The sequence below is a fragment of the Cydia pomonella genome, chromosome 9 (genome assembly GCF_033807575.1).
Source record: "Cydia pomonella isolate Wapato2018A chromosome 9, ilCydPomo1, whole genome shotgun sequence".
Classification (NCBI taxonomy): Eukaryota; Metazoa; Arthropoda; class Insecta; order Lepidoptera; family Tortricidae; genus Cydia; species Cydia pomonella.
In genome coordinates, this window is record NC_084711.1 from 8,687,522 (window position 1) to 8,710,388 (window position 22,867).

The window sequence follows — 22,867 nt, forward strand, 5'->3', positions numbered from 1 at the left end:
GTCCCTGAAAAAATTCTACGTTTGAATAGAAATCGAAGTCATCTCTTTTGTTCCTATGAAAATGTACAAACCACAATATTTTCTATGAAAATGTACAAACCACATTTTTATTTTGCTACACCCTTTCCAGGGTCCATGTATGTAACATATATTGGTATGCAAATAAATCTCTATCTATCTACCTCCTGTAAAGCCCGGGAGTACATGCAAGAAGTATTTAGAACCCTTATCGCAGCCAACGTGTCTAATTTTCATTGCACACTAGATGGCTGTTCTGTCTAGGCCCCGTAAATTCTGAATCTCGCTGTCAAGATGTGATTATATGCTCTTTGGTCAAGATATCCTAGGATAATGATCCAGTCACACAGTTGTTACCGTACTAAAGTAGATGGCGCTATTTAGAATTCTAATCGTAAATCGCGGTATCAAGATTTTTTTTGGGATAATGACACCGCATGACATTGTATGAACAAAGTTCATTTGCAAATTCAGCCTTTACAACATTAATATCATGGTTTAAACAACAGCAGTTAAATTAAATGAAACAAAGTTAATGGTAGAAAGTATGTATATAATATTCATGAAGGCATGTATACACTCTATTGTAAAAATAAACAAAAACAATATACTTATACAGAATACGCATTACAAAGTCGAACTTATCTCTCTGGAACTATCTAACTGGAACTCGAGTAACTGGAAGAGATCCCTTGAAGGGAAGTTCGACTTAGTAATGCGTATTCTGGAGGAGTACATTTGAGTGCGTGAAAATTGAAAGTGAATAGCTGTTAAATACAGGAAAATGTATGAGATTGCAAAAAAACATAGGTATGTAAAGAAAAGCTAAAAGATGAGACATCAATAATCACTACACCTTATAAAACAAAGTCCCCCGCCGCGTATGTTCGCGATAAACTCAAAAACTACTAAACGGATTTTCATGCGGTTTTCACCTATCAATTGAGTGATCCTTGAGGAAGGGGTGTTTTGTAACCCATGCGAAGCCAGGGCGGGTTGCTAGTACTTCATAGATAGAATAATATAATAAAAAATATGTTCATTCAGGGTCAGATACACGCAACTTTCAATTTTCCCTCTTATGTGTAAAACAACATAAAAACCATAAAACTTTACAACTCAAACTAAAATACATAAAAAGTTTTGAGATTTCATTTATCAGTCCTTGACCTCAGTGTATAGTGAGATAAATATGGATAAATCTAAATAAATCTTAAATCTAACATAAAAACTATAATATAATATACATAATAATTATAATTATACACTACAAAGTTTCACTATAAGAGATACTTTTTATAATAAAAATATTAACTACAACATGTATAAAATTCATAAGTGGACGGAAGTAAAATATATAATTTTTCAAATCTAACCTTTATTAACTTGACATTCCGAGTGAAGGCACGCGACTTTGAGAATAACACAATCTATATAATGATTTTATCTAAATAAGCTGCTCTCTGACCGTTTTGTGGTCATTTAAAAAACTGTTCAGTCATAGTCATTACAGTGGAACCTCAATAGCACGAATCTCAAGGGAAACGCTAAATCTTTGTGGTAACCCTTTTCCAGGCCGCACCAATCTACAAGATTTTCCCAAAAAATCCAAATATATTCCAATTAATCCAGTTTTGATGATTCATTTGAAGACAAGTAACATTTCCTGAAAGTGTAATCTAATTTGAACCTTAAATCGGAATGCTAAAGTTGAAATTCTAATGGCGCGTATGTGGTCGATAAATCATACTATACCTGGAAAAGGGTTAACGAAGTTTCAGCTTATAAAGGGAGTTGACTTAAGGAGGTTCTCAAAGGTTTTTGTTTGTCTTGAAAAGGTTTCGAGTTACAGAGCTAAAACCATGAAAAATTCGTATTATACTAAAAAGTACTCGCACAAAAGTATGGTGCATTGTATATTTCGAGTTACAGAGGTTTGACAGTAAATTATTTCGAGATATGGAGGTAAAAACTGCAGTGGATAGTTGTGAAGGGAATAGTTGGTTATGATTACTTTGTCTTAATGAGGTTAAATTTTTGAGTTATTGGGTTTTGAAGGGAAGGGAAGGGAATGGCATTATATTTCCTGTTTGTGAGGATTTTGTCTTATTGAGGTTCAAGTTATCGAGGTTCCACTATATTCAATTTGGGATGTCTGTTTGATATAATCGTAAAAAATTTAAGACTTGTTATAATTGGTATGTTATTGGGACTAATTTGATTTCATATAATGGTTAATTTAAGTGGTTTTCTCATTTCAAAACATTCTTTCCTTAGGCACTAGTTGGGTCATAATTTTATAGTGGTCATCACACTGATGCAAGTATGATATGATAACTATTTAACTTCACCTTCTTGTTAAACTACAACAACATAAATTGTATGATACCTATACTAAATTTAAGATTACATTTAACCATGTAAAATAGTTAGATCTACATTATAATTTCCAATATAATTATCTTATGAAATTCATTGCATTATAAAAAAACATCTCAAATTTTGTCATATAATACCCCTTGGAATGTAATGTAGGTTTCCTATCAAGTTTACAACCACTTGGGAAACCTTTTTAAATAATTGAGAAAGAAAATCAGACTTTCTTAAAACTATGGTAAATGGACGGAAATTATAGTTTTCAATTAACTGTAAGTTTTAACTAAGAAATAACTGTTTGGCTAGTAGGATAGCCCCGAGATGTACTGCATACATAGGCTGAACTGCATCACTTCCACTCTGTAACACAAATAAAAAGACAATTAATGACAAATTAAATTATTCTTATTAGAATACTTGGCTTAGTTTCAAATGTTATATATTTTTTTGTATATTTAACCATTCATATGCCAGAATGTGGATCTGTATAGGTAGGCATTGAATTCAATAACTAGTAGTATTTCGATTATGGTCCGGTATACAAGAGGTTAAGCAACCCTTATTCAATACTCATAATATATGTGTCTAATGGTCATGTTATTATCTAATAATGGCAGAGGTCTGTGCATCGGCCGTTTATCTTCTAAAAATAACACATAGGAGGCTTATGACAAATCAAAACATTGTAAGTTAGAGAATAAAACAAAGACACTCACTATGATATAGTAATTACACCTGTCTCCTTGACAACAATCCGAACATTCCCAATCTTGATACCAAATATGGGTGCAGGTGGGCATGTACCGCTGCCTAGTGGCTGCGCATTCTGTCTTGCTCGAGCAAGTCTTCGATATGTAGTACTGCTTCTTCGCCCCTTGGGACCAATAAGGCGGACTGCCCCATTTTATTTTAGTCAAACATACATCTTCATAATCTCGACAGGTCATGATGGTTTTCACGCATTTCTCATTGTTATCTTCTTGGTTTTCACAAACGTAACATTCCAGCCCGAATACTATAAAGAAACAATTATAAGTCACCCAACTTTTATTCAAGACAGTGATGTAAACACGATGTTTAATCGTTCATCTTACCTACTATAACCGAAATAACCAGCAAAGAAATAACTGCAAATACATTCTGCCAAATCATATTGATCACGCTGTACCACTATCTCAGGGATAAAACAATATTTTATTTCAATAACTTATGCCACACCCGGATTGAAATCAAACAGCCGCACGACTCGCACGAGAGCGTCCCGTCTGTCGTTACGATTCGCTGTTATTTGACACTGACATTTGATTCTAGCATTTCTAGCAACAAAGCATTGCAACAAAGTCAGTGTAAAGTTTTATTTGATTACTCAAATAGACGTAAGACCTGTTCACACCATGGAGATAGGGTTGCCATCTCTAAAATTTGGAAACCAAGACAAGACGCGTGAAAACCCCGGATTTTACTGTCCAGGGCGGTTACCGGGAAAATCGAAATTCGTCAATTGCGGGCATTTTTCTCTGTCACTAATTACGTCTTACTAAGAGTAAAAGAGAAAGATCCCCGCAATTTGCGAATTTCGGTTTTCGCCCTGTTGCCTCTCTGTCTCACTTCTAAATTAAAAGTAAAAAAAAATAGTAAAAATTGTTTATTTCAAGAAATATTCACTTGGATACAGTTTTTACTGACCTCCACACTAGGCTTTGCCTGTCCCGTGGAGGAGAGAATGATAACCCTAAATATCTAGTAATACAATAATGCTAATAACGAATAACATGTTTAAATGAAATTATTAGACAAAATAGTATTAGAGAATTGAACAATGGGTAGGTACATTTGTTATTACAGGAAAGACTAAATTGTAAAACTAGACGATATATATTTAATATAGTGAAAGAAGATAGAGAAATAGAGATAAAGATAAAGTAAAATAAAATTGTTACCTTCTATTAACTTAATAAAGTAAAATATTAGGATAGAATAAGAGTTGTGCTTGTGTGTGTGTGTGTGTTTGTGTGCGAGTGTGTGTGTGGGACTGGGATGCATAGGAGTGCATATGTTTGTGTTCATATGAGTATGCAAATGTGTATCAGTATGGTATCCTTATGAGGTTCTCTGTCTCTGAATAGGATAGGTGCATCATGCACTTTATTAGTAGCTTTTTTGCTTCAATTACTGAGTGTTCCTGAAATTTATAAAGCCTGATTAATCGGTTGTAGATACGGGGATACAAGAAAATTGCAAAGCGGTGTGAAAATGAAGTGTTGACGGAAGTGACAGGTACTTTGAATATTCTGTTTGTAAGTAATGTCTTATATTCGGGGAGGTTTAAGGCTTTTTTATGTACATGTAATGCAACCCTTATTATATATAGCTTTCGAACACTGAGCACTTGAGCGTCATGGTATAAAGTAGATGTGGGATATCTCATTGGCTTTCGCAAGGCTACTTTTAGAACAGCTCTTTGCGCTCGTTCAAGTTTTATAAGGTTGGTAGTTGTTGTGCCTCCCCAGGCAAGAATACAATAGTTTATTATGTAATTAAGTAAGTGTGACAGGGAGGCAACACATCGAACGTGGTTCGCGGTAGGCCCTCAGAACCCGGACATGTCAACAGGTTTTTTAGGGTTCCGTAGCCAAATGGCAAAAAAGGAACCCTTATAGATTCGTCATGTCCATCTGCCTGTCCGATTATGTCACTGAAACTCAAAAAATCTTTTTTCATCAAACCCATACGTGTGGGGTATCTATGGATAGGTCTTCAAAAATGATATTGAGGTTTCTAATATATTTTTTTTCTAAACTGAATAGTTTGCGCGAGAGACACTTCCAAAGTGGTAAAATGTGTCCCCCCCCCCCCTGTAACTTATAAAATAAGAGAATGATAAACCTAAAAAAAATATATGATGTACATTACCATGCAAACTTCCACCGAAAATTGGTTTGAACGAGATCTAGTAAATAGTTTTTTTTTTTAATACATCATTAAATTTAAAAAAAAATCGTTTTCATCAAACCTATACGTGTGGGGTATCTATGGATAGGTCTTCAAAAATGATATTTAGGTTTCTAATAACATTTTTTTCTAAACTGAATAGTTTGCGCGAGAGACACTTCCAAACTGGTAAAATGTGTGTCCCCCTCCCCCCCTGTAACTTCTAAAAAAAGAGAATGATAAACCTAAAAAAAATATATGATGTACATTACCATGCAAACTTCTACCAAAAATTGGTTTGAACGAGATCTAGTAAGTAGTTTTTTTTTTTAATACGTCATAAATGATACGGAACCCTTCATGGGCGAGTCCGACTCGCACTTGGCCGCTTTTTAAACAGGTTGTGCGTGTGTCGCGGGCGGCCTAAGGCTTTAAATTTTTAAACCCTGACTACAAATGAAGTCGGACGCCGGACGCTCCCCGGACGCCCTCTAAATTACCCCGGACCCGGACGGATGGCAACCCTACATGGAGATATAAAGTGGAGAACGCTTTAACTTTTTTTTGTTATACTAAATTGAACCTTATCGCTGTCAGAAGGGTTACCCTCATGTGGCAGAACAATATTGGTCAGAAACACACTTGGCATAACATGTTTCGCAGAAACACTTTCGGTCGAATGGTAATTTTGCATAAAGGTATAGTTGGCATTATTAATACCACGCATACGCCACATTTTGCAGCACATTGTTTCGTAGAACATTACTTTGGCCGACTTTGGTTTAGCATCATTTTAGGTACCATAATAATCCTATAGCATACTATTACAATTGCATAATTATTTTCTGCAAAGTAGGCATAATAGGATTGTTAGGTATCTTGCGTCCCCAACACACCCGACTCGCTATCAAAAAGGAAATACAGTCCCAGAGTCACCGTTAGATACGACGACGAGCGTAGCGAGGAGGAGTGTTAGGTATATTGCGTCCCCAACACACCCGACTCGCTATCAAAAAAGAAATACAGCCCCAGAGTCACCGTTAGGTACGACGACGAGCGAAGCGAGGAGGAGTGTTAGGTATCTTGCGCCCTCAACACACCCGACTCGCTATCAAAAAATAAATACAGTCCCAGAGTCACCGTTAGGTACGACGACGAGCGAAGCGAGGAGGAGTGTTAGGTATCTTGCGTTCCCAACACACCCGACTCCGATAAAAAAATGAAGTCTATCTTGTAATCAAATGTTATTCGGCATGACAACTTTATGCCGCCTAAATATTATGCAAAAAAAGTATCTGCGAAAGTACTATTCGTTTAGAAGACAGTTATGCTCATAAACATGGCAATATAAGATTCGATATTATAAAAATCTGCGAATTGATTTATGCCAAAGCATACTCTGCGTAAGGTGTTTCTGCCAAACGTTCATTCTGCCAAGACTTCTGTTCTTTTTTGACATATATTATGCGAAACAAATATATGTCAAAAAAGTTTCTACAAAACAACAGTGAACCCTGTCAGAAAGGTGTTCGTCTTCGTACCAGACTAGAGAAAACAGTTCTTGCAGTACGGTTTGGAGTTCTGTTTTTGAAATGATACGCTTTGGAGCTGTTTGATTGTTCACTACCACTCCTGGCCTGATATTCTTCTAGAAATTTTACCTTCAGGTCGTCAGGATCTGGCAGATCTTGATTCAATCGCGATGCGAAAGTTGGCAAACTGTAGAGTAGCATTATGCTGAGCAATTACGATGGTATTTTTATGTCCAAGGCGGCTAGCTTGTCGACTATATTCATGAAATTATTTAAGTGATCACAAATATCTTCTGTGGTCATCCGTTTTAGAACCTATTGTTTATGTCAAGCTCGAGTCGATTGCTGATTAAACATCTTTACACTAACATGGTCAAACTATATATTCCATGTTATCCTAGTTTCCCACACACATACACATATGACTTATGGTCACCTTAATTAGAAAGAGATGCAACGGCCCACTTTGACTACTCATACAGGCACAGTTTTTGGTAAATGTACACTGTCCGGTTTATTTTCTTGGTCCGTGGGTGTAAACAGAGGGCCTACCGCAAACCACGTTCGAGGTGTTGCCTCTTTGTCACACTTACGTACTAATTCACAAGTGCGACAGAGGGGCAACACGTCGAACGTGGTTTGCGGTAAGGCCGCAGGTTTTAATTTTGAAGGCTGGAGGCCTACCGCGAAAATCGAAGTTCGTCAATTACGGGCATTTTTCTCTGTCACGCTAATTACGTCTTAGTAAGAGTAAAAGAAAAAGATCCCCGCAATTTGTGAATTTCGTCAATTGCGGGCATTTTTCTCTTTCACTCTAATTACGTGTTAGCGAGAGTAAAAGAGAAAGATCCCCGCAAATTGCGAATTTCGGTTTTTGCGGTAGGCCCCAAAGAGCATATAATCACTACGTTTTAAGAGACGGGACTTCCATACTAGCGAGTGGAATCAGTTTGTTTCGCAAATCATTACCAAAATGTACGACAAAGAACTGTCAAAGAACCATAGTACCAACATAAGCGATTTAAATAGTGTAGTACGCTACATGCTTACGATTCTTATCGATATCGATAAAATGGGGAGGGTTGAAACATAGGCTCCTGTCTACAAATTTTGTACTCGAAATCAGGTTAGCATCGAGTCCACATTTAAATTGTATGTTATATAGTGGATAGTTCTTAATTGGACTACTATCTGGTCGGGCTTAATGTGGACCCGAATTATTTTAATACAGTTTTTAAGTCGTGTTTTTTTATTTTATTAAATGCTTGATTTTCATAATGATGTGCACATACATGTTTGAATAAATGTAACTTTTCTATGGGAAGATGTATCAGGTCTTCGTTCCCAACAAATTTGGCCCACTGCCTGCATCTGAAAACATACAGCCTTGGAAAAACATGACTTTATCTACAGTTTATATTCCATGTGTTTGCTAATGAGATGATCAACTGATTATTTCGCGCTAATATGCATCTATAAATCATGTTTTTCAGCATCCAGTTATCAACAACCCTTTATCAATGCTTTAACTTTTTATTTATTTATATGTCTGTTAATCATGAGAACGAGTCTGGCCTTGTTGGCAGCGACCCTGCCTATGAAGCCGATGGTCCCAGGTTCAAATCCTGGAACGGACATTTATTAGTGTGATGAGCATGAATATTTGTTCCTGAGACATGGGTATTTTCTATGTATTTATAAATACTTATAAATTAGGTCTATGTACATATATATATATACATTATTGCACTAACTGACTTAGTACTAAAGTATGAATGGCATGTGTTGTGGGTATATATATATATATATCGTTGTCTAAGTACCCACAACACATGCCATTCATACTTTAGTACTAAGTCAGTTTGTGTAATAATGTCCTATAATATTTCTTTATTTATCATAAAAAACAAAGATTAATTTTCTTACATTTTAGGTTAATATATTAAATAATCACTAGATAAAAAAAATATGTTAACTAATGACCATTAATGCATAAGTAATAGATAATTTATGCATTATTAATCTTCGACGAATTAATTATGGTCATATTGCATGCTAGTTCTAAGGAAATTTCACATATTTAATTTAATTATTTACACTGATATACAAATAAAACTACAGTTATCGATAGTTATAGTACATCCCTAGTTCACAACAAAAAATAATGTAAAATATCTAATTTTCGATGTGATTATAGCCTGCTGACCCAAAATAAGGTCAAAAGTATCTAAAGCAATACTTACCAGTCTTCATCCAAGGGAAATTTCGCCATAAAATCCCTTTTTTCGTGATTTTCTCGAGTGGCTCGCTTGCCACATATTTCACACTTAGTAAACCGTTTTCTCGCTGGCATTGTAACAAACTCGCTCTTTACTCTGATCACGGTTGACTATTTTCGATTTTTGCACTAAATAATAAAGAAATTACACGAAATACCCGAACAAAACATTGAAGCCTTCAAAACAAACAAAGCAATTAGGCTGACAGTAGACTTGATGTAAACTTGACAGAATAAATAGCACTGACGTTTTCTTTTTCTTCGTTGGCAATGATTTGCGAAACAAATTCCATACAAAACTTTTTTCTTCCTAGTTGCGTCAGCCTGGTAGGCCCCCTGGGCATTCGCGAGGGGCGGGTGGGGGAATATTTTGACATATTCTTAATTCTGTAACTTTGGCAAGCTAGATTTTCAAGTGAATTTTCAATTTATTACAAAATAATTTCCAAACTATTCAAAGATCTGTGTAATAGAATTGCGTAATTCCAAAAATCAAATGGAAGGCATTTTATGGAAGTGGACAAATTATTGGAACGGTAATAATCAGTTCAATACTCTTTCACATTTCAAAACAAGTGTATCAAACATATGTGTCCAAAAAAATGTTTTATGTTGTCATTGATGATATTCTACAGGTTGGCAAACCAGGTGGTTCATCTTGGACAATGGTATCTTGTCATATTATAAATCGCAAGAGGAAGTGAACCAAGGATGCAAGGGTTCAGTGAAAGTATCTGTGTGCCAAATAAATGGTGAGTTGGAAGCTTACTCATATAATCATGGTCAAACACTTGTCTAACCCTTAATACTACATTAACTTCAAATGTAGCGTTTTTTACTTGTTTGCTCTTGCCTTAAACTAAACTATATCAGACAATAATACAATAATTTAATAACAAAATTATGAAAGACTATTGCTAACTAAGACTAAGGTGGTGAACGCGTATGTGATATTCCTGTAGATAAAATTTTACCTAAAGGCCATAATGTCCACATATAATCAAGTGTCAGTGTCATATTTCAAAAAATAATAAATAATAATCATGTAGATTAATTTTGTCACTTTTACTTAAAAAGTGGTTGACAATTCGGTATTGTTAAATAAATTATTAAATTACCTATTATAATAAAATTGTTCTCTTGTCTGTGGACCTGAACCAATTTATAGGATTTTTTTTGAGAAAGATTTTGTTGCTGTGTACAGCATAACCAAGGTTTCAATTCAAAGGTTTAATTATTCTTTAATGATTGATTTTCAGTGAACCAAATAGATTCAACCCGAATGGATCTTGTAATACCAGGCCAGCAGCACATGTACCTTCGGGCTCCATCTCCTCAGGACAGGCAGAAGTGGCTTGTGGCTTTAGGCAGTGCTAAAGCGTGTGTAGACTCTAAGGGTGACTTAAAAGGTAAATAAAAAAAATAACTCGTAAAATTACTGACTGAAACCTAACTTTTTCTTTCAAAAAATTGGTACAGTTATTGTTGATGAAGTTGGAATTTTAAGAGACATTTTATGACAATATTGGGAATAGGTACAGCAAGCTGCAACATTGCTAGTCAAGTCTTGAATGAATTTATTCATAAAGTGGAAGATGCGTAAAATCTAAGAAAATTTTGTGCTTTGAATTTAACAGATTAACGAGATAGCGCTGTACAGCTTCATACATTCAGTCGTAACTCTGATTGTTGACAATTTAATTCAGTGACTGCAAAACATATACCAAGATAAGGGGCACGTTTTTTTCTTAGACTACCTCTCTATTACAATCCATTCTCTTTGATGGTAGCCTAGCCTTAGGCTGCACACTGGATCATTAAAAACTATTCCCATTATCCTCCATGACATAACGCCTGATGATGGGATGAAGAATTACAATATATATGAAGATACAAAACATACATTTTTCAGGGTCTGAAGATCCGAATTCTTTGGGGCACAAGAAATCTGAACTGCGACTGTACTGTGACCTGCTCATGCAGCAGGTGCATGCGGTAAAGAGTGCAGCTAACACAGAGGGTGGCCCTGAAGTTCAGGTGAGATAAAAAAATAAGCAGAATTACTTATAATTCCTTTTTTTTTTTTTTGCAAGAGAACTATATTCAAGCGAAAGCAGTGCAAAATTTGTGTACAAAAGCTGAAGTAGATGTCACTGCAAGGACCATCATGCGGGAACTGATTGCGGTGCATGTACTAATGCTCTACCATCCTGTTACCAAAAAATGTATGGTGCCATACAACACTATCTACTTTAGGGATAAAATTTGCGGCTTCAATATATTGCACTAATATTTCGTTGTCTATCTCAGGGATCACCAATTAGTTTCTTTAGGATCCAGGTTTTTAAATATAATTACCATTGTGGCCCGTTTTTAATTGAGTTTAATAAGCGAATTCGTACTCCACGAACTCATCGCTCATCCGTTGGTCGAATTTTTTTTTTTTTTTTTTTTATACCACGACGGTGGCAAGCAAGCATACGGCCCGCCTGATGGTAAGCAGTCACCGTAGCCTATGGACGCCTGCAACTCCAGAGGTGTTACATGCGCGTTGCCGACCCTTTAAAAATCTGTACACTCCTTTTTTGAAGAACCTCATACTGTAGACCCTCGGGAAAACCTCGGCAGGTAGCTCATTCCACAACCGGAGCGTGCGCGGGAGGAAGTTCCTCTTAAACCGCACAGTGCGTGACCATTTAGGTTCTAGGGTGTGAGGATGAACACCCTGCCGACGGCGGGCGGTGCGGTGATAGAAAGTAGCCGTGGGCATCATGTCAAACAATTCTTCAGAGCACAGCCCATTGTACAAGCGGTAGAACACACATAAGGAGGCAAAGTCTCTCCTTAGACTTAAAGGTTCAATACCGCTTGTGAGTTTGGGATCGTCGACGATTCGTACAGCACGTCTTTGAACTGAGTCGAAGGGCCCAAGCTGGCATCCAGGTGCTCCTGCCCAAAGGTGACAGCAATACTCCATATGGGGTCTGACTTGCGATTTATAAAGTAGCAGTCTTTGCCCTGGAGTAAAGTATCGCTTTGCTTTATTGAGCACACCGAGTTTTTTAGATGCCAGCGCAGCCTTCCCTGCCAGATGACTACGGAATTGGACGTCACTGGAGATGTCGACACCGAGGATCCCAATACTCCCTGACATGGTAAGGGCTGTGCCTTGGAACCGTGGGACCACAGTAAATGGGGTTTTCTTAGCGGTAAACGCGCAAACTTGTGTCTTTGTGGGGTTGAACCGGACTAAATAATCCCGACCCCACACCGAAACTCTGGATAGAGTGTTCTCAATATCCGACACAAGGTTTTCACGGCTCTCCAGCACCTCAGAACGAGGGATGTTAGCGCGGCCTGTGTAAAAGGCATCCCCAGTGCTATCGTCCGCATAGCAATGAATATCGCCGATAGACAACATGTCATTGATGTGCAGCAGAAACAGCGTTGGGGATAGCACAGAACCTTGGGGAACGCCAGCGTTAATGTCCATGCTATCAGAGCAGCTTCCGTCTACTACGGCTCGTATGCCTCTGCCGGACAAAAAGCTAGCGATCCACTCGCATAGACCCTCCGGCAGTCCATATGATGGTAACTTCGACAAGAGACCCCGATGCCAGACCCGATCGAACGCCTTCGCTATATCCAGGCTAACTGCCAATGCCTCACCTTGACTCTCAATGGCCGAGGCCCAGCGGTGTGTGAGATACACTAGAAGATCACCAGTCGAGCGACCATGGCGAAAGCCATATTGGCGGTCGCTGATCAGATCGTGTTCCTCTAGGTATCTCAGGAGCTTCGCGTTTATTATACGCTCCATGACCTTAGAGAGAAGGGAGGTGATAGCGATAGGGCTGTAATTCGATGGGTCCGATCTATCGCCCTTTTTTGGCACGGGATGCACAAGGGCCGTCTTCCACGAAGATGGAACATGCCGTTTGTTGCTGGAGAGCGTGAAAAGACGCGCTAACACGGGACACAACTCAGGAGCACACCGCTTTAGCATAACTGCAGGTATACCGTCTGGACCGCTCGACTTATGGACGTTCAGGGATAGCAACTCCCGCCGAATATCCCTCTGCGTGATAGACATTTCTGGCATAAAGCCGCTTTGGCACCGAATGCGTTAGTGTCGGTATATATCCCGAAATTCTAAAATTAATAAAGGTTATGCCAATTTATAAGGGAAAGGGTGAACTGCATTTACCCAAGTCTTACAGACCCATCTCACTTGTACCTGTTATCTCAAAGGTTTTTGAAAGACTACTCAGTAATAGACTTATGGAACATTTTACTCACAATAAATTACTAAACAGTAAGCAGTATGCCTATCAGCCGGGCCGGTCGACTACTGATGCCGCTCGTGATGTCGTGGGGCGAGTGCGGGCACACCTTGAGGGCTCGCGGCATGTCGCTGCTATTTTCTGTGACTTGTCGCGCGCCTTCGAGATGATAGATCACTCGCTCCTCCTCAGTAAGCTCTCTTACTACGGGGTCACCGGTACCTTCCTCGATATAATAACATCATTTTTAGATGAGCGTAAACAATGTACGTACGTACTTAACTCGAAGTCTGAAATGGAGTCAATAGGTAGCTGCGCCGTGCCTCAGGGGTCTGTGTGTGGAAATAGCCTATTCTTGGTCCTAGTAAATGATATCACGACAGCTTGCCAAGGTCAGGAGTATGTTATGTTCGCCGACGACACCTGTGTTATTGTCCATGCAGATGATTATGATGGCTTAAAATCAAAGATCTGTCACGTCATTAATCAACTTGTGAAATGGTTTTCGGCCAACGGCATGCTTTTAAATCTAGAAAAAACTAATATTGTCCATTTCCAGTCAAAAAAGTCAAATAAGCCCAATCTGGATATTATATTAAATAACACCCCAATTCCACAAGTCGAAACGGCTAAGTACCTAGGCTTCCATATTGACGCCGGCCTAAAGTGGGCCCCACACATACAGGCAACTTGTGACAAATTAGCCGCAGCGTGTTTCGCACTGTCCAGGATAGCACCCAGTTTATCTATAGAGAACATAAAAACTGCTTACTATGGTTATTTCCACTCGATTCTTACGCAGGGTGTAGATCTCTGGTGCACAGCGGCAGATCGCGACAGAGTGTTTAAAATGCAGAAACGAGCCCTGCGTATAATCGATGGAAAACCTTTTGACCATCCTGCTCAGTCGTTGTTTAAAAAACATAAAATCTTAACGTTACCGTCTATATACATATTGACTGTGTGCATGCATGTAAGGTCAAATATACATAATTATAAATCTAGCGCAAAACTTTGCAACACCGCGGCGCGAAGGCGACCACGGTTGCAAATCCCAAAGCAACGACTCGCTAAGTCTCGACGATCGCTTGATGTCATGGGACCAATTGCCTACAATTCCGTACCTAATGCCATCAAAGACTCTGCCAGCGATGCGATATTCAAAAAGAAGCTTAAATCCCTTCTAATAGATCAGGCATACTATCGTATTGCCGACTTTATGAGTGCGCCGGTGCGAAATTGACCCAGCAGCGTTTGGAAAACAGGTTTTTAGTACCTAACCTACCTACAAATGTTACTGTTTCCTTGTTTTGTTACTTATATATAATGATAAGGACATAAATAGTACTCAATACAATAGTTTTTAGATTTATGACGTGTAAAATGTACTATGTTTATATTTACCAATAAAGTCTGTATTCTGTATAGAGTATGCGCACCGCGGGATGGTGGGCGGCACGGCGCTACCGTCGTCGTTCATAGTCGAGTTCGAGGCAAAAAGAGTACCAAGAAGATCGGCTTTCTCTTTTGCACTGTGGGCCAGATCACCATCAGTTTTACGCAGCGGTGGTAAAGACGACTGACAGAAATTCCGCTCGGCAGCTTTGGCAAGAGACCAGAACGCGCGACTCCCAGTAGGGTAGCCCGCTAGTTTCTCACCAATTCTGCCGACGAATTCGTATTTAGCCCTGGCAATGGCTTTTGTAATGGCAATGAATTGACGACAGTAAAGGCAAAGCGCGGGATACATTTTATAAAATTACTTAAGGTCCGCGCATACCATTTGGTGACCCCTGGTCTATCTAATTACAATGGGATTTTCTCTTGAATATGGTTTCTCCTTTGGTAGCTATTTACGAAAACTCTTCTGCCTATTTTGCATGAAATAAAGGGATGATATGTGAAACAGTCAAACTTTATCCTGAAGGTTGTCCCCAACAAATTCCCATAGGTCATATTTTTTACAAGCTTTTATTTTACTTGCAATGTACCTACATATGTAGGGGTTAAATCTTGCAAGACAAATTTGACCCAGTTCCCGGTTTCCGAAGAAGCTGAAAATATGCATACATATGTAAGTCGGGTGACAATGCAATATTATGGTACCATCAAGCTGATCTGATGATGGAGACAGGAGGTGACCATAATGTAGAAGGAGGTGTAATAAAACAACGCAACCTAATTGTGTTTGGGGTTTTTAGAATTGGCTCGGTGTGTATAGTTGCTTGTGGAAAGAAAAGTACAGTCAGCAATAAAAGCTTGTATACAAAAATGAAATTTTGCTAAAAACTTATTAGTGTATAATTTCTGTGTATAAGTATTCTATATTTTAACTTATTTCATTTCCTATGATATTGTGAATTGACTATAAAGCATATAAGACTATAATTAACAGACTCAAAAAACTGATTTCAGACCCTTGAAGATGCCTCAAGCCTCCTATCTGCTACCTGCGACACCTTCATTAGAACTCTGGAAGATATAATGAAGCTAACTAGTGGTCCCACTACACCTATGACAGCACCTTATGAAATGCCTGTACCCAATCTTGCTATGCCTAAAAATGGCTCAAGCAAATCGCAAGTAAACATTAAAACACCTAGACAAAGTTTAACTAGATCTGTATCACAAGAAAATAGATGAATTGGATTTTATATATTAACATACTTAACCTAAAAAAGATTTCTAAGAACTTTTTGACTTATATGATTATTTCTATTTGGGGGTCAAAATTATTTTCGTTGTCTTGTTTTTTGTCCCCAAAAATGTGACGGAGTGGAGATTTTTGTATGGGATGAAATTTAGTTTTTTAATTTTTCTCATGTAAAATATTATCTATGGCTAGAAAGACATGCAATAGCACTTAACTTTTTTTTATTTAAATGAAAGACAAAAAATATAAGTGTGACAGAGGGGTCACAAACGAGACAACGAACATAAATTTGACCTGTACCAAAATAACATAGTAGCATTACATATTGAGCACATATGTAAAAAAAAGTATTTTTATAAAATGTGATGAATTGCTTTAAAATATAGGTGTTAATTTCCAAGCATTCCTATGTAAAAAACCATGTACCAATTGAAATATATAATTTGAAAATAGTATTTTGGTAGTTTGTGGAGACATCGTGGAAAAAAATGTATTGTAGGTACTTAGATTAGATTTACTTTGGTGAATCTTTGTTAAGTATTATTTTTACGTGGCAAGATATGGCGCAACTTCACTGCGTCGTTGCCGCATCAAACTATGTCGGTTCGGTTGCTTGCAACCTCATACCTTGATTCGACAATCGCTTTTCCCTTATATTTAAAAATGTATTATTCATTGTATCCCAAAAATAGTGAGCTTCGTTTTTAACATATTCACCGCGGAGCTACGGTCGTAGCGCTACGTCGACATGAATTTTCCGGTATGTCCCGAAAATGCTTCGTAGTCGTAGGGACAAAACGACAACGTGTCGTGATTTAGCGCTGGGCTATGTATGGGCTGAAAAAAAAAGATTTGATACTTATAGACAAGAGTCTTTCAACCTAGGTTTTTTTTTTAAATAGCATGGTTGGCAATCCTGTGCAAGTTTTCAGCAGACTCCCGTAGACGGAACGGGAACTCGCAATGTCTAAATGAGCCATAACACATCTGTTAAAATATGTTTCATAGTTTTATTATTATTATATGTATATGTGGTTTCCTATTAAAGCAATCTCTACTATGTAGAAGCAGGGCACTGAAAGTTTTTAACGTATATTGCTGAAGTGCAAACATTGTTCATTTGTTTTAGATAAGCTGTTATGTTTCTGATGTGATGTTTGAAAAGTTAGTCAAGAAATATGCGATCTCTCGTAGTTTGATCTATGGCACATGTGCATAACTATACTTCTGTGATAACTGTAAGTATAACTTGTTTAAGTTTGTATCACAAGCTATCATAATAATGATATCATAGTGCATACGTACCTTAGTGCTATCATTAGTTATTTGAATAACTTCATACATTTTATGCATATTGTTGTTAGGCTCTAACGGAGCATTATTTTATGATTATTTTATTTAAACAGACTTGCTTCTCCATGATTTTTTTATGACAATGTGGTGTGAATGATATGTTGTTTTAGTAACATTGCTCTTGTGTACCTATGTTACTTATTAGAAATATAATTATATTATCGAACTAAATTCTAAGTTAAATAAGAAACTAATATAATAAAACGAAAAACTACAACAAAAATGGTTTTATTCGTAATCTTACACATTCAGCACTTAGTATAGGAAATAATTATGAACAAAAGACATCTTCTGAAATCACCAACTAGGCACTCCAAATCTTGAAACATTTTTTTCTTGAGCATCTAGCTCCATTCCCACTTTCTTCCTCATGTAGAAAATAGTGCAGTCTCTGTTTGTACATAATACCTCTTCATGAAGACTGCCCTGACATCTTTGGCACTCTGTCCAAAGACTTGAAAACTTATCTTGTAGTTGTCTGAGTTTGAATATCTCAGTAATATAAAGTTGCCCTTCCTTGGGCGTACAATGAGTGCACAGGGCAGATTTCGAATCATTAGGCATAACAGTTTTACATCCTATGCATTTCTCTCTCTTCTTGGTAAAGGCAGCCAAAGCACCAACTTTAGAAGTGACCATAGCTTTAGTTCTAGTATGTTCACCTTTGAGAAGCAAAGATTCAGCCTTTTCTCCAAGAATGGGCTCAAAAATTCGGAGCAATGGCTTTGACAGTTGATTTTCCAAGTAGTAATTGAAATCTATTGGTACACTGTTCTCCAGAACATATATGGGATCTTCAGCTTTCATATAGGCCGGAGTGTTTTTGGCAGCACAACAAAGCACATAAGGAACTCTGTCCCCAAGTTTCGGCGCGGTTCCGGGATCACGTTTTTTCATTTTATTTGCTAATTCAACATGAGCTTGCTTAGCTGCATAATCATTTTTTGTGAGTTCTTTTGTAATTACAAGTTGTGAAATATCAATGCGGTTACAAAGCAAATCCGCTATAATTTGTTTGGCATAGTTTACTGCTCCATCAGGATCTCTATCAATTAGTAATTTCTGAAGGCATGTGCTCATCATGTTTGAGACAAGTGGGCAATTGTCTCTTCTCACAGTTTCAATACCTTTGCAGTCCATTTTATCATATTTATCTGTTCTTGTAAAATAAAGACCAGCATACCTTTTCTTGTTTATAAGCAGGTATGGATAGTAAACTTTTTCAAATTCAAGTTTGATTGGCTTAACAAATTGTGCTGTGACAAACTCTGCAGCTTCACTGCCCAATTGCATGCTTTCTTCTAGAGTTTTCACACCAAACTTGACCATGACTGAATCAGTGTCTCCATAGATGACTATGGCATCTTCCTTGTAGCCATTTGCTTTAGTATATTTCTTTTCAACTTCTGTTTTAGTGAACTCTATCATTGTCCGTCCATAAGCAGTTACACTGCCTGATATCTCTAAGCATGGCAACTTACCAACCTGTGCCCCTGTGAAACCATACACAGAGTTGGCACTTATCTTTAATGCCAACTGTCTTCCATCCAGCACAGATCGTTTGAAAGGATCTTTTTCATTTTTCAAATCTGCTTTTGCTTTTTTCCTAGCAGCTAGCAAGGATTCCAAAATTTCTGGCAATAGACCCTTCCTGACATTTGCCTTGACAAACATATTCTTAGATGGCGTTGTTGTAATATTATCAGCACTTAAGTTCAAGTCCTTTAGTGCATTTGGGGGCACCAAGGTGGTGTAACACAAGTTGTGAGCCATCATTATACTGGGGTATAGAGAAGCAAAATCCAGAGTTGAAATAGGATCAGCATAATACCCTTTTTTTGGTTCAATGACAGTTGCTCCTTCAAATTGATCATCTGATCCTTGTCCATGATAAGCAGGCATCAGATATCCAGCATCTTTAGCCTTTCTTAGAAGCTGACTCACCACTTTAATCTGTTGCCCCCTTGTGAGTAAGCATAATAAGGGGACACCTGTGACTCTAGCCATTTCCATGTGATTTATTATGCACATTAATTTGTTAAGAAGTTTTAAAGGCAAATAAGCATCTTTAAGACAATACATTGCCAGCCTCCTCCTGGTTTGTTCATTCTCATTCTGTAAATCACTAATGATACTGTGATGAACATCTTCCTTCTGTTCCTGCAGAAAGTGATAACTAACAGCATTAAGAGTGTATGATCGCAATTTATAGTCCCTCACAAGTACAAGCAGCAAATCAAATGGGACCCTGCCCTCAAAATTAATGCTTTTGTTTTCTCTGCGCCCCATTTGCTTTGATTGAAGGATTGAATCTTTAATTACAGATCTAACATTTTTGATTCTGCCCAAAAAGTCAAAGTTTTCTACTTTCAGATGCTTTGCACGGTTTATGAGATAAGGCCAATCAAAATTGCTGATATTGTACCCTGTTATTATATCAGGATCTAATTCTCTGAAAAAGTCAGACCATTTAGCCAACATTTCAGCCTCTGATTGATAACTGAGTACTTGGGATCCAACAATGGGGGCACAGGTATTGAGTGTGAACACATTCCTGAGGTATGGTTCTAATTCTCCTTGCCGAATAACCATAGAAGCAATCTGAATCACAGGATCATGATTAGGCTCCGGAAAAACTCCTTTTCTTCCAGCACATTCAATATCAAAACTCAGTATTCTAAAAGGAGCTACTTTAGACCATTCTCCTTCAGGCTGGTGAGCAATAAAGGCATTCCATGCAATATCTACTTCAACTTGACATCTGGATTCAGGTTTTAATTTTGTGTTATGTGTTCTGATTGTCCACTTATCAGCAGGAAGTTCAATCCAACTGCAGCCCACTACAGAAGTGTCCACCATGAAGCGAATATCAAAATCAATATTGGTTTCATAAAAACCAGGGTCCATCAAGCCAAAGGTAGGGGGTGTTCGGTCTATTAACCTTTTAGCAGCAGCGATGAGTTTAGGCAGGGCAACAGAAACTCTTGCAAAAGTTATATCAATGTCTCCTTTGTAGTGCATGATAGACCGTGCCTTAATCAAGCGTATTTCCAAAACTGCTTCCTTAATATTATCTTTATTTGAGCGTAAATCTTCTAGGAGAGCTTTATTTAAATTTACCTTCATATCATGACATGATGATTCAGTAAAATTCAAAGGCACTGTTACATAAAAGTATGGCGTAAATCCATGTAGATGACAACATACTGAGTTACCTTCCATGGTTATGCCATACATTCGCATGATGGGTACTGGGCCCAATTGAGACCCAGGCATGCCTGCAATAGGTTGTCCTATGTAGTGGTCTATATCTAGCTGTTGAAAGACTAACTTATCATGTTTGGGATTCATGGCAGGCGGAGGTGGTCGAGACCACTTAATATTCGTAGATTGATTTTCTGGTCCGTCACCAATGACTTCTGGCGAGTCAAAGTCATGGCTGTCCATACCTGCCAGTTGGTCCTCGAAGCTACAAGGAGGCTCATTTTCGTCGTCATCGTCATTAGATTTAAACCTCTTTATCGGCGGCTTACTATTACTGAACGCTTTCCTTTTGTCCATTGTTTTAAGTTGATTTGATATCAATGCCGCACTTATATAGGTGATGTGATTATCCTGCAACGTAATGTAAATTTTAAAATAAATAACTAATTGCAATTGTCATTCATAATTAAGGTTCACATTACGTATAAATACCTGCTATAAAAATAAACTCGAGAGCACCTTTGCTAATTTAGCCAATTTGATTGAAAAACTGTTCAGTTTCGCTCTTTTGCCCGGTAAATAAAGCGGGAAAAAATTATTATTGTCTTGTAGTATATGTCAAGTGTCAATGTCATTTTTGACATATTGTGAGAGTTACCAGTAACTGTAAAATTAAACCATGCAATTATGGATCCTTCTATCACTAGAATTCTTCTTACGCACATACAAAAAAATAATATAAAACTTTAACTTATGTCTTTTTTTCTTATGTCTATTGTCCATTTCTTATTTCTCCTTATATTGACATGCTTCCTAACTGTAACCACTGTCGCCTTTCCCTCTCTTTTTCTAATAAGCTGTACATATGTCTTGTGTTTTCTGTGATGTCCATATCAATATATGTTTTTCGTTTTAGGTACCCCGCACAATTCCTTTTGCCAAATCAAATCAATAGTTATATGTACAACAAGAGAGCAAAGTTTGATATTTCTTCGAGTGCTTATTTTCAGTCCCGCACCACCGCGCCAGGGAAATATTATATAAATTCGATTTTGCTCACTGTTTTTAAGTAGCAAAGGACCCTTGTTCGTGCTGCTGATCTAAAAATAAATTATGCACTGAACATTCTTATCGTACCAGGTACATCTTGAAACGTTTTCATTGGCAAAATCTCCCTAAAACTCACAAAAGGAAAAAACTATATAAAAAACCTTTCAATTAAATAAACGGATAGACCAAATCTATAGTCTGGTAAATACAACTTATCAGTAAGTAAGTAAGAACAAAGAAAACTACTCATCCCTTTCTTTTGGGTGCTGGTATTAGCGCTAGGCAAAGACAGTAGGTATGATTGACAGTATTGAACTAAAACTCGCCGTAAAAAAAGTGACTATGAGGAATTATTTGTGGAATGCCGTATGTTGCCGGTGCATGAGGAAGTAGGGATGTTGCTGGCATTAGAGCAGTTCAATAAAGATGAATTTAAAAACTATATTAATCGCCCTAGATTAACAAGAACAATAAGTAAAAAAAAGTTAGAGGTTCCGTCGTGCCGTAATAATTATTATGGAAAAAGAAGTAGAAAGTATCTGGTCCCCAAATTGTATAATGAAATACCGTATGATATAAGGGAATGTAAATCATTTAGGATGTTTAAATGTAAATTGAAAACGTTTCTATTAAATAAAATTAAATTACCCCCACAATAAGCTATAAGATGTACCGTACTTACTTATTAATTAACTAGGCAATAAGCTAACCCATCTGTATTTAAGGGAGTTCCCTCTGCCAACAAACTGTCTTACAGTTTGGCAGAAAAAAAACAAAATTTAAAATCAGGGTTTTTTTACCAGAATAAATGATTTATTTATTTATTTATTTATTCTGTCTGTCTTTGTTCGAAATGAGACAGTCCTGGGTCAAACCTTATATTTTCATCAAATGTGGATTTTTATGATTATGAAAATTTCTATAGTTATTTGAGTTTTGTTTTTGTATATTTCTGTCTATTTTGCTAGTTATATAATAGTTAGGTAATATAACTATATCAAGTGTACCCTAACTTATGATAATATTATGTAGTAATCTACAAAATTATGGCTCCGAAATTATGATAATTAATTCTTCTAGATACAGCTCATACTAGCTAACGATGGTAGTAGCTGGATATATTCTTAACAGATTTACTATGCTACGAAGGAGACATCAAATGATAAGAGATAGAATCTTACTTAGAACC

At 37.3% G+C, this 22,867-nt stretch overlaps 3 protein-coding genes across 3 annotated transcripts; 1 reads left to right on the forward strand and 2 right to left on the reverse strand.

Annotated features, from left to right (window-relative positions):
- Window positions 1-461: 461 nt before the first annotated feature.
- Window positions 462-3,661, reverse strand: LOC133521268 (uncharacterized). Its single transcript, XM_061856136.1, has 3 exons — window positions 3,489-3,661; window positions 3,111-3,409; window positions 462-2,754 (listed from the first exon to the last, which is right to left on the reverse strand). The coding sequence occupies exons 1-3, from the start codon at window positions 3,544-3,546 to the stop codon at window positions 2,674-2,676; spliced, it is 438 nt and encodes a 145-aa protein (XP_061712120.1). The 5' UTR covers window positions 3,547-3,661; the 3' UTR covers window positions 462-2,673.
- A 5,829-nt stretch (window positions 3,662-9,490) lies between these two features.
- On the forward strand, window positions 9,491-17,647 carry LOC133521270 (pleckstrin homology domain-containing family A member 3-like). Its single transcript, XM_061856139.1, has 6 exons — window positions 9,491-9,671; window positions 9,771-9,887; window positions 10,395-10,544; window positions 11,048-11,172; window positions 15,834-16,001; window positions 17,201-17,647. The coding sequence occupies exons 1-6, from the start codon at window positions 9,632-9,634 to the stop codon at window positions 17,288-17,290; spliced, it is 690 nt and encodes a 229-aa protein (XP_061712123.1). The 5' UTR covers window positions 9,491-9,631; the 3' UTR covers window positions 17,291-17,647.
- On the reverse strand, window positions 17,637-21,370 carry LOC133521269 (DNA polymerase delta catalytic subunit). The gene is made up of 2 exons (XM_061856138.1): window positions 21,121-21,370; window positions 17,637-21,039 (listed from the first exon to the last, which is right to left on the reverse strand). The coding sequence occupies exon 2, from the start codon at window positions 20,983-20,985 to the stop codon at window positions 17,722-17,724; it is 3,264 nt and encodes a 1,087-aa protein (XP_061712122.1). The 5' UTR covers window positions 20,986-21,039; window positions 21,121-21,370; the 3' UTR covers window positions 17,637-17,721.
- Window positions 21,371-22,867: the final 1,497 nt, after the last annotated feature.

Bases quoted from the DNA above. Each gene is read 5' to 3' on its own strand.
- LOC133521268 (XM_061856136.1), bottom strand. From the start codon at position 3,546: ATGATTTGGCAGAATGTATTTGCAGTTATTTCTTTGCTGGTTATTTCG. The intron at 3,410-3,488 runs GTAAGATGAACG...GTTTCTTTATAG, and splicing joins GGTTATTTCGGTTATAGTAG to TATTCGGGCTGGAATGTTAC. The intron at 2,755-3,110 runs GTGAGTGTCTTT...TTTGTGTTACAG, and splicing joins GGTGTAATTACTATATCATA to AGTGGAAGTGATGCAGTTCA.
- LOC133521270 (XM_061856139.1), top strand. From the start codon at position 9,632: ATGGAAGGCATTTTATGGAAGTGGACAAATTATTGGAACG. The intron at 9,888-10,394 runs GTGAGTTGGAAG...ATTGATTTTCAG, and splicing joins ATCTGTGTGCCAAATAAATG to TGAACCAAATAGATTCAACC. The intron at 10,545-11,047 runs GTAAATAAAAAA...TACATTTTTCAG, and splicing joins CTCTAAGGGTGACTTAAAAG to GGTCTGAAGATCCGAATTCT.
- LOC133521269 (XM_061856138.1), bottom strand. From the start codon at position 20,985: ATGGACAAAAGGAAAGCGTTCAGTAATAGTAAGCCGCCGATAAAGAGG.